At 42.9% G+C, this 11,716-nt stretch overlaps 1 protein-coding gene across 1 annotated transcript; it reads left to right on the top strand.

The window, feature by feature from the left end:
• Positions 1-2,464: 2,464 nt before the first annotated feature.
• Positions 2,465-8,580, top strand: LOC131251598 (receptor protein kinase TMK1-like). Its single transcript, XM_058252416.1, has 2 exons — positions 2,465-4,926; positions 7,799-8,580. The coding sequence occupies exons 1-2, from the start codon at positions 2,604-2,606 to the stop codon at positions 8,314-8,316; spliced, it is 2,841 nt and encodes a 946-aa protein (XP_058108399.1). The 5' UTR covers positions 2,465-2,603; the 3' UTR covers positions 8,317-8,580.
• The last annotated feature ends 3,136 nt before the right edge of the window (positions 8,581-11,716 follow it).

Genomic DNA, 11,716 nt, shown 5'->3' with positions numbered 1-11,716 from the left:
CGACTTAGATCTCACGCAACTCTCAACAGTAGCATTTGTGTTTCACCTGTTCGGGAAAGCAAGATAGCGCCACAAAAAAAATAAAGAACTTACACGTACAGCCGGCTGGACACTACACAGCATGCAACCCTGTTTTTCCTACCAATCTGTCAATATATAAGAAATCTGACCCGTTTAAATGTTGGGACACATCATTATTGGACACGTTCATTGAAAATTAGACAGATTCAAACATTAGGTGGGGCCAACATGTAGTCATGCCTTTGACCGCCTATTTATTATTTCAATGGTGTGGCCGCTTAGTGAGTGTACATGCCTGAATTTTTTGTGTAATACGATTTCAATGGAGTGACCCACCGTTCTTATGGATAGGATGTACTAAAAACTTACATATGAGGAGGCTGTATGATAAGTTAGCGTGCAGCCGGCTGTAGGTGATTTGTTCTCTGAAAACAAGAACTCTTTGCTGCTACGGCTTGCCATGCGATTGGCACCTACCGGACGGACGGTCGAAAATAGAAAGAGGTTTAAATTCCACAGATATATCGGGGCCCACCATTGAACTGTCCGGATGATTTGTGCATTGTGGATGAGTTGCTTCCGAACGCAAAGGGCAGTGCAGTGTAGTCCACACGTTTGAAGAGGAGAAATGCGAGAGCAGCCACTCGAATTTTAATCTTTCCACACGTGTGAAAATGGAAGGAATTTTATTGATCCAAACGGTCCATATTGATGGGCCCAGCATTCCTTGTACATCTGTGGTACCAAATGTGGGGAGTCAAAATAGTTTGTAAATGAAAATTTGATGGTTAATGTTTAACGTACATTTGAATGCATGCGATGAATAGAACTCCATACTTTTCAGGGCATTGAACATCTACATCAAGGTCCACCTTATGAACGGCATGGATTCTATGTGCCTGCAGAATTCGTACATATGCTAAGAGCATGTTTCCAATGACTATTCATTCATGCGATTTCGCTTTAAAAAGTACGCATTGGAAAGTAGGAACTGCAAAGTAGGTTTCCTACAATACATCACGACATATTACTTTTCTTTACATCAGGACTGTAGCCGTTGAATCTGAGGTCATATTGAGTTGATCCAAACTGTTCATTCCATGGGAACCACTGTAGATATTGTTCGTTTAAAAAAATAAAAATAAAAATTAAAAACAATCTACGGTTTAGAATGATTTATCACTTTTATCGTTGAGCCCTTTTGCTTTTAATATCAAAATCTTCTTTAACAGTTTTTGGTGGGCAATTGATAGAAGATTTCATTCCTGATCATTTTTTATTTTTATTTTCTATTGTCAAACATCTATGGCTTGGACGGACAATCACATGAATGGTCTAGATTTATCGGCTATGGTCCCGAAATAAAAAATATCAGTACATCGGAATGTGTGACAGCAAACCTCACCGCAAAGTTACAGGGAATATAGAGGCGATTCGTGCTGGGAGATAATGAAGATGAAATTCGCGACACACGTGCTAAATTTATCTATTTGTGTGGGATCCCAGCGATTGATAATCATGGGCCCACTTTGAAATATCCATAACTTAAATTTAGTAAATCTAAATTGTCAGGAACATGGCATACGTACATCCAATCCAAACCATTGGTTATATTTTTATTTCCTTCATAAATATTTAAAAAGTATAAAATTCCCACTCTTATTTCATCAGTAAATAATATATCAGATTCCTTACTTGTGTTCTGATATAGATCTTAAGATGAGAAGTATCACTTCAAACTTAAAACGCGCGAATCTCTTTACTATATGCAGTCAACATAGTAGGTACGGCCCGGCCTCACCTAAGACAGTGCAGCCCTTACCCTGGGCCCTACATTGATGTATTTATTCTATATCCACACCGTTCATCCGTTTTTCTATATCATTTTAAAATATAATTAAAAAAAACAAAGCAATCCAATTCTTAGATGGACCATAACATAGGGAACAATGCTGATTAACCATTAACCATCTAGAAAAGTTTTAGATCAAGCTGATATTAGTTCTTTTCCCTTCATCCATCCAGATTTTTGTCACCGATGGTACGGAAATCCCCAAGAAGTTTTTAATGGTTGGACGTTCAATCACCACTGTTTCCTATAATATGGTCCACATGAGATTTGGATCTTCTTCATTTTTGGGCTCATGGATTAAAATGATATTTTAAAACGGATGGACGGCATGGATGTAAAATAAATAAATCAAGGTGGGCTCCACCATAAGGGACGCACCGAACCCACCACTACGATAAGTCTATAACTTAAGTATTTAATACGGCACAAGTGAAAATAACATAAATTTACAAGCCTAAAATGGTAATTTCATCATATATATTTCTTATTCAGACAGAACCCAAGGCTAGCTGTCACCTGCCCGGTTCTATAAAAGAAAATTCCTAATTTTATCCGCCCTTTCTTACAATAGGTGGGCCCCACCCATGTGCGTTCCCTCCCTCCAACTCTCTCTCTTTCATCTCTTCATCTTCCTTCTCCAACCCTAGACAGAAGGAGAAGAGAGACTCTGCAACTTTCCGAGAAAAAAAGAAAAAAATTCTCTTTTCGGTACTCCTCACCGTCACTGGAAATGAGGCTCCGTCACTACCGCCTCTTCTTTCTCTTTTCCATTTTTGCCCTCGCAAAGCCTTCGAAATCACTATCAGACGCTGACCTCCCTGCAATGCTCTCCCTCTCGAAGGCGCTCGACGCCTCGAAAACCCTAGAATGGACGGATGCTGACCCGTGCAAGTGGCCCAGGGTCAGTTGCGCCGGAGAACGCATCTCAGCCATCCAAATCGGCGGCCGCAGTCTGAAGGGTTCCCTGCCGTTGGATCTTCACAATCTGACCGAGCTCCAGCAGCTGGAGCTCCAGAACAACGCCCTCTCGGGCTCACTACCTTCCTTCCGGGGCATGGCCCAGCTCCGCATCCTACTCCTCCACAACAACAGCTTCGAATCCATACCGTCGGATTTCTTTGACGGGTTATCAGCCCTCGATTCGGTCTCTCTCGACAATAACCCCTTCTCAGCGTGGGAGATCCCAGTCGGCCTCAACGGATCTTCGTTGCTGGTGAATTTCTCCGCCAACACGGCGAACGTCAGCGGCACGTTGCCGGGCTTCTTCGGCACGGCATTCGCCAGCTTGAATCATCTAGGGCTAGCCTTCAACTGGCTGCGGGGCCCACTTCCTGACGAGTTCTCTGGTTCACCGATCCAGTCGCTCTGGGTCAACAACCAGAACGGAGAGCAGCTGTCGGGAACCATCGATGTGATACAGAACATGACGAACCTCGTCCAGGTGTGGCTGCATTCGAATTCTTTCACCGGACCGATCCCGAACGTCTCCGGTCTTGTTTCGTTGCAGGAATTGAATGTCCGGGACAACCATCTTACGGGCATTATCCCGGACTCGCTTGTGAAGCTTCAGTCACTGAAAAGGATTGTTCTTGCGAACAATCTACTACAGGGACCCACGCCTCAGTTCCCGAAATCGGTCGTTTCGGACCTCAATGAAAGCTCGACTAGGAACCGGTTCTGCACCCCGGCGGGGCAGTGCGACCCGCGCGTCAATGCGCTGCTTGCTGTCACGGCGACACTGGGCTACCCGGCGAAGCTCGCGGATGATTGGGCGGGCAATGACCCCTGCGGCCCGCCTGCGTGGATGGGGATCACTTGCTCGGTTGATGGGAACATCACCGTTGTCAATTTCATGAAAATGGGGCTCTCGGGCACTATTTCGCCGGAGTTCGAACGGTTCAGATCACTGCAGAAGCTGCTGCTTGCGGATAACAAACTCACTGGCTCGATACCTCCCCAGCTTGCGAATCTGCAACATCTCGTTGAGGTGAATCTCAGGAACAATTTCCTCTCCGGGAGCATCCCGCCTTTCAACGGGCGGGTTAAGGTGGAGACGGATGGGAATCCAGATATTGGGAAGACGGGTGGTGGGCCTTCTCAAGCTCCAGGTGGGGCCACTCCTTCACGCCCGTCGTCTGGTGGCAATGGAACAGATGTCATTGGCGGGAGCACTGGCGGTAAGAAATCTTCAATTTCGACTGGAATCATCGTAGGTGCTGTGGCTGGCGCTGCCTGTTTGTTTGGGTTCATGGGGCTGTTTGTTTACTGTCTATACAAGAGGAAAAAGCACCCGTTTGGTCGGGTGCAGAGCCCAAACACGACGATCATCCACCCTAGGCATTCTGGGTCTGACCCTGAGATGGTGAAGATCACTGTTGCAGGCTCGAGCCTGAATGCTGGGGCTGCAAGCGACACCTACAGCCGGACAAGCAGTGGGCCGAGCAGCGATGTCCAGGTGGTCGAGGCTGGGAACATGGTGATCTCAATTCAGGTGCTGAGGAATGTGACAAACAACTTCAGTGAGGAGAACATACTCGGGCGGGGCGGGTTCGGGACAGTCTACAAGGGGGAATTGCATGATGGGACAAAGATCGCCGTCAAACGCATGGAGTCAGGTGTAATCAGCAGCAAGGGGCTGAATGAATTCAAGTCGGAAATTGCCGTCCTGACCAAGGTCCGCCACCGGCACCTTGTGGCCCTCCTTGGGTATTGCCTGGATGGCAACGAGCGGCTCTTGGTCTATGAATACATGCCGCAGGGGACCCTCAGCCGTCACCTGTTTGATTGGGAGAAAGAGGAGCTGAAGCCGCTGGAATGGTCGAAGAGATTGACAATTGCTTTGGATGTTGCAAGGGGGGTTGAGTATCTGCACTCCCTGGCCCACCAGAGCTTCATTCACAGGGACCTCAAGCCCTCCAACATACTGCTTGGCGACGACATGAGGGCAAAGGTGGCAGATTTCGGGCTCGTCCGGCTTGCGCCAGAAGGTGGGAAGTGTTCAGTCGAGACCAGGCTCGCTGGGACTTTTGGCTATCTAGCACCAGAGTATGCCGGTAATTCTTTTTCTTCCATTCGCTTGGTTTCTTTATCTTTCATCCTGGTATTATCCTGTTTGTTTTTGCTTTTGAATGCTTGCCATTGTATACATTCAATTCCACACACAAAAGTTTCTACAATGGCAGTGAATTTAACTAAAGTCAGTGAACTGATAAATTTGAAATCTATAAGACAATGGAGAGGAACCACATGCCCTTGAGGCATTGGCCACAATCCATTAGATGTGTTGGCGATCCAGAACATTGATCTGATGGGCCCATGTTGGTGGGCATCCACCGAAAATCTCGATTTTGAGATCCTGATTCTTCTGGCTTGGCCAGTTTCTCCATGAAACGTTTGATATAACTGCATTTGCCAATGTTGATGATTGATTGGTAAGATCTTTGAGATTTTTCAGCAGAGAAATGATCACATACACAGCCGTTTCTTTCCTGCCAACACATCCCATGTTTTAGAATACCAATCCATGCAAAAGATGGGCCAGGCTATGATCATTGCCCAGTGTGCAAATTAGGCTTGTCCACTCACGAGCGGGGTGCAATGTTGAAATCAATGGAAAGCCTATGGCATCACTGATTGCACTGGTGTGGCCCACCCAATGAGTGGACCGGCCTGATTTTTATACCAGGTGATGATCATGGTGTGGCTCAACTATTGCATTGATTGGATATTCTAAATGGTTCTGTGTGAAATTTTACATACAGCTGCTGGGTGTGATCAATTCGTCTTTTGGGCGTCCCCATCTGTAAGGGGCCAATCAGATCAATGGGGTGGACTGCCAAACCGTGGGCCCTACCAATTCCAAATTAGTGAAATGTACTGTGTCTGGGGCTGAAGACTTGTAATTCCTAGCACATGAAAGGGACTTTGGTGATTTAAAATCTGGTGGTAGGGCAGAGGCACCAAACCCACTATCCAAAGGCAGAGAAGCAGGGCAGGTTTATAAATATTATAGAACAGAGAACCCTGTTTTCATAACAGAGTGCTTTTTCCCAGCAACTGTACACATGCATTCACTGCTCTGCACTGTAACAGAATTGCATTTAAGAAGGCATCCAGTGATTCTGAGCTGTTCATCTTGAGGGCCTCAATAGGGAGCCTCGCCCTCCAACAGATTGTCCAGATATAGAAACATACAATCTAGCCAACAATCCACATTCGGGTCAGAGAAAAAAATGAATGCTGATTGTAAGGGCCAGATATCCGATGGGCATCATGAGCGAACAGTCTAGATAACATGAAGGTGGCCAGGAACAATTGGAGAAGATGGGGAACTCTGAATGTGAATCCTATAGTTGTTGAATAAATGGTCATTTTCTTGGTGGCATTTCATTGTAAGATGGTTTTTCTTCTTGTTTTTGTTTTTTAATTTTATTTTTCCGTGGGATTATATGACCAAAATGCCATTTTTTCTTTAAAAGTGGTGAAATCGAGAGTCGTGGGGCCCATGTGGCGTATGAAATCCAACCAGTCAGAGAAATGCAACTCACTGTGATAATCAGAGGAACAAAAAATCTGGATGATCCAATCATAAGGCGGGCTACCTCATTAAAAAACAACTTAGACCGCCCGAAAGCATCCAAATTCTTGTGTAGCTCATCTGCTGATTTGATCAGCCAGATTTTTGGTTTGTATGATCATCGTGGTGGGGTGCGTATTTGGACGGGATTAGAGGTCATTAACATACCATCTGGGCCTCACAATTCTCAACTTTACCATTTTTTTTAAAGGAAGAAAAAATTGAGGGCATTTTGGTAGATCCTTTCCCTCAAAAATCACCACCCAGTAATTTCTCTCTCAAAAAGAAAAAAAATTACTACCCAGTAATTTCTCAATTAATGGAGTCATTATTTGGTAAAATGACAAGTCCTGAATGATTTTGTGGGAAAAATCCCTGTTTTTTCATTTTTATCTTCTTCTTCTTCTTTTACATTTTCAACTGCTGATAGCTAAAATGATCAGATCACAAAAAGAAACAAGTTTTCCTTTGTGGAAGATTATAGAACTTGAATCATTCCATAAAACTTGCCATCTATATTATTTTAAAATGCGGTTTTCTTTCATTGGGTGATGTAGATAATGTCTATTGGGGAATGTCTAGGGCCCACCATGGTACGTGAATGCCATCCAACCCACCATTAGATGCGCCCCTCATGTTAGCTTAGAACGCAAAATCCAGCCTGATCCATAACTCAAGTGGGCGGCACAAAAGGGAACTCATGTGATCATTCCACAGCAAATTTTCAGGATCTGATATCTCATAGATCCATGTGATTGTGATCCATCAGGTGGGCCGCCCATGCCTGTTGTGCCCTGTTTTTTTTTTTTTTTTTTTTCCACACGCACTCATACCCCCACACACTCACGCACACGCACAGCAATGGATGCTCCAACCCATGACCTCATGTTGAAACTCTTGTGAGTCTACCACTGAGTGCTGTTGTGCCCTGGTTAAGTAAGCTCCTCTGGTGTCCATATCTAGCCATTGAACGTGGATCTTTGGTCAACACTTTCTAAACTCTCCAATTATTTCCCTTACAATATGGCCCACATGTCGAGTTGGCCAGCTTGATTCCAGGCCAAGGGAAAATACATGATGGGACCACCTGATGGACGGCTTGGATTTCAGACATTTTGCTGCATGTACAGGGGCAGTTAGGAATTGCAGACTGTTTGTACATGTGCCTAAGTTTCACTTAATCAGTAAAACAATCTTCCATCTTGGCCTTTCAATCTACACATGTTGCGTGGTTGGCTGAATGATATTGAAACAAGATAATCTGAGCTGTTGGATCAGATCCACCCATGATTATTAATATGCTCAATTGGTGTGTAATACACTATGATTAATGGTGTGTTTGCTTGCAGTGACGGGCCGAGTGACGACAAAAGCTGATGTGTTCAGCTTCGGGGTTATCCTGATGGAGCTGATAACAGGCAGGCGGGCCCTGGACGAGAGCCAGCCGGAGGATAGCATGCACCTGGTGACGTGGTTCCGCCGAATGCAGATCAACAAGGAGACGTTCCACAAGGCTATAGACCCGAAGATTGCCCAGACGGCAGACACGCTAGCGAGCGTGAACAAGGTGGCGGAGCTGGCGGGGCACTGCTGTGCAAGAGAGCCATACCAGAGGCCGGAGATGGGGCACGCGGTGAACGTGCTGTCGTCGCTGGTGGACGTGTGGAAGCCTACGGACCCTGATGCAGAGGACATATACGGGATTGACCTGGACATGACGCTACCACAAGCCCTGAAGAAGTGGCAGGAGTTTGAGGACAGCAGTGCCACATCGTCGTTTGTAGCCAGCATGGATAACACCCAGACCAGCATACCCACAAGGCCTGCTGGCTTTGCTGATTCCTTCACCTCAGCTGATGGCAGATGAGTCATTCAAGGGCCTGTGTATTCCTTCTTCTCAACCTCCTTTTTTTTTTTTTCGGTTTGATGATGTTGGTTTTTTCTTCCTTTCCTCCTTTTTTCAGACCTTTCTTCTTTTTCTTTTTCTTTTTTTGGTTTTCTTCTTCTTCTCTTTTTTAAAAAAAAAATTATTTCTCTTTTTTGTTTCTTTTTTTTTTGTTGGTTGAATGGAGTTTTTGGAAATGTTACAAACAGATAACAGGAAATTGTTATCTTTGTATGGTGTTTGTGATGTTATTGTTTGTTTGTGCCTGTTCTTTTCCTTTCCTTTTTTTTTTTTTGGCAAAATGTAGTGCGGTGAGGACATGCTAGTGGGGTCCATTGTTCAGAGATTTCCTTGCTGTCCCATCTTTGGCCTGCCTGTTTCAGTTGAATGTGGAGTGTTGGAGTTGATTCTTGAATGGTCTGTTTGAGGGGGGCATGGTCCTTACATTGTTTGGCCCATTGGATCAAAATTCTAGATTGGGATAACACATGACCGATTTATACAAACTTAGAAATCAATGTAACCAAACCACCTTTGATTCAATAATATCAATTTTATTCTCATTTTAAAGATTTTTAAGCTGGCCGGGGATTTTAGGAAATCTAAATGTAAAGAGGGTAATTCTCAATGTTGGAGGTAGACTGATCTGCTATGATACTTAGGGTGGAATATTATCATATAGCTTGATGAAGATATTCAACATCCAGAAATTTCAAAAATAAAAATAAAAATTGCGTTGCCCAGGGTCACATATGTAACATAGCCAGCCACAACTGTCAAATATATAAACTTGCACGTGCAACATTGCTCTGTGAATAGTCGGTACAAAAACATTTTTAGCTCGTGAGGACTTGGAGCAAACATAGTTTTAAGTCCGCAAGTATTTGAAGCAAACACAATTTAAGCTTGAACAAGCAGCTTTACCTGTATCAGAAGGCACATTGCTGTAAGTAATTGAACGAAATTAAGGTTCGCTAAGCTTTTCAAGTGGAATTAGGCATCGCTAAGCTTTTCAAGTGGAATTAGGCATTGTTAAGCTTACTACCACTATTGGTTTCGAGTCCTTACCCCAGTGGTAGACTCTGAGGAGTTTCAACACGAGGTCTTGGGTTCAATGCCCATAGGTGGTGAAATCCCACTATGGCATGGATGGGTGCGTGTGTTTAAAAAAAAAGAAGCTTACTACCACTACGAGCAGAAATAGGCATTGGCCTACAATGTAAAATTCAATAATACTACAACATTTTACGCTGTCATTGTTAATTTCCCTAGTCATGGATCTTATTCTGTAGGAGGTTGTGCCATGTACTAGTGTCCTAAAAGCTAGCCGCTGTGTTGTTGCCTTAGTGCGCATTGCATTGTTGGCTTTGAAGCAGAAAAACAGCCCCTTAATAAAGAATGGGTTCAGTCCTGAGTGTAATATAAAAGCTCTAACAAGTCCGTTAGTTTGCTTTAAAGCTTTGAAGCCAGCAGCCATTGCTTGCTTACTACTTTCTTTGGACTGATCTGTGCCTTGATCTCCGACCATGAGTCAAAGATTCCTCACAGCGTGCAGGGCGTGCTGTGGTCATAAAGATGAGCATAGGGACACTAATATAAGTAAAGATGTGTGTATTAGTCATGCCAGAGAGAGCTTACCAACAATAGCGATGAGTAGTATAAATCATCGCTCTCTAATCGTCTGCGAGTCATGCTAATGGCCTAATAAAGTATGGTTTTGCCCTAGTTAGATGATTTGCTCAGATGTCTTAGGAATCTATTGGACAATAGTCTAATTGTTTCTTGACAGGAGCTACATGGGGGAGAAGTCTGCACTTAGCTAATGCTTTAGTAATTGAGATTAATAACGGCTAAAGAGTAACTGTTTAAACATGTCATCTTTTGCCAACAGCGTCAAACTCAGCATATTGAATCTCTGCATATCAATCACCGCTTGTCTTATCTTGTAAACCTTACTAGTGTTTAAAATGAAGAAGAAGAAGTAGTCATGGGGATGTCGTCTATGATTGGCATGGGTGTTGGACCACAAACTGGCTAATCGCGAGTCATTTCAACAGATGTGGTCTAGTCATTGCCATAAATTTGATTTTGTTTTAGGGCCTCGGTCAACAAAGAAATCGTAGCTTACATCTCCTGCATTCTAAGGGCTCCAGCGCCCACATGGTCAACTTTTTGGAGTATTGTTCCTGGAGTTTTTGCTATTTTTATTGGAAGCCAAGGAAAGAACCTCTTTTGATACTAACTAATATAGCGAGTGTACAGAAAAAAGGTGAAAGATCATTCTTTTCTTCCTTATTATATTCTTTTAATAGAACTAATGTTAATGTATCAATTCTTTACCATACACTTTATATATTTTATGTGATTTATATAAGTCTTATGTTCTTAATATTCTAAAATAGTAAACTTTTAAAAAATAATGAATGATGATATTGTTGCTGATGTTTTAAATTTGTAAACAATAAGGTTTGTCTATGCTATCAAAGTGCATCGAGCATGTGTCAATGTCATTGAAGTCCCATTGGAAAAATTTGAAAAATTCATGTTTTATTGCTGGAATGTTTTGATGTTTTTACTCGATGTCATCGAAGGTGTTCCATGCCATTGACAGATCATCGATGCTATTGAAGTCCCATTGAAGGTGCCATCGAGCGCATATGTAGAATTGTATAAGTGTAAGATTTGTTTCCTATTTCAATTGTGATACTATATGATACTATATATATCGGGTGTAATCGGGATTTGGGAAGGCGTGGAAGAGTTTTAGGGCTTTCTAAATCATTTCTAACGGTTTCAAGGACATAGATTAGGCTTGTGAGGTAGATTCGAGGCTTGTTCAAATCAGTAACTCTCTATCTCTTGTAATTTATAGTGCATTACTTGCCGCTTTGTGCTGTGGTTTTTCTTGCAAGAATTTTTCCATGTAAAATTCAGATTGTTTGTGTTTGGACTTTGTTGTGCGATTGATAATACTTTACTTTATTAATCTTTGTGTGCTTCCACGGTTCCCAACAGATAAAAGTGACTCAAACTCTCTCATATAACTAAAAAAGAATTTTAAGCTATCACATTACTCCAAATCTCAAAACAACAAAAAATAGCAAAAAATTAAGTTGTCTTCAAAATCACCTTTATCCCTAAAATAACCTTCTTTTACAAAATCATTTGAGGGCTAATACTCTTTGGCATTGGCTAAGGCGCAGGACTCATGGATAACTTTCCAACAACATATTATATTACATGATTCTAATAACTAGTCGGGCAATTATGGCCATTGAAAGCTATAAGTTAGGCCTCGATTGGCACCATGAATTCGAAATGTGTAGTGGATTAGAAATTCCCCAAATATAGAATACTCTAGATTCAAAATTCTATAATTTGT

Source organism: Magnolia sinica, chromosome 7, assembly GCF_029962835.1.
Source record: "Magnolia sinica isolate HGM2019 chromosome 7, MsV1, whole genome shotgun sequence".
Taxonomy (NCBI): domain Eukaryota; kingdom Viridiplantae; phylum Streptophyta; class Magnoliopsida; order Magnoliales; family Magnoliaceae; genus Magnolia; species Magnolia sinica.
Note: the sequence above shows the minus strand (reverse complement) of the source record. Positions and strands in the feature narration are given on the sequence as shown.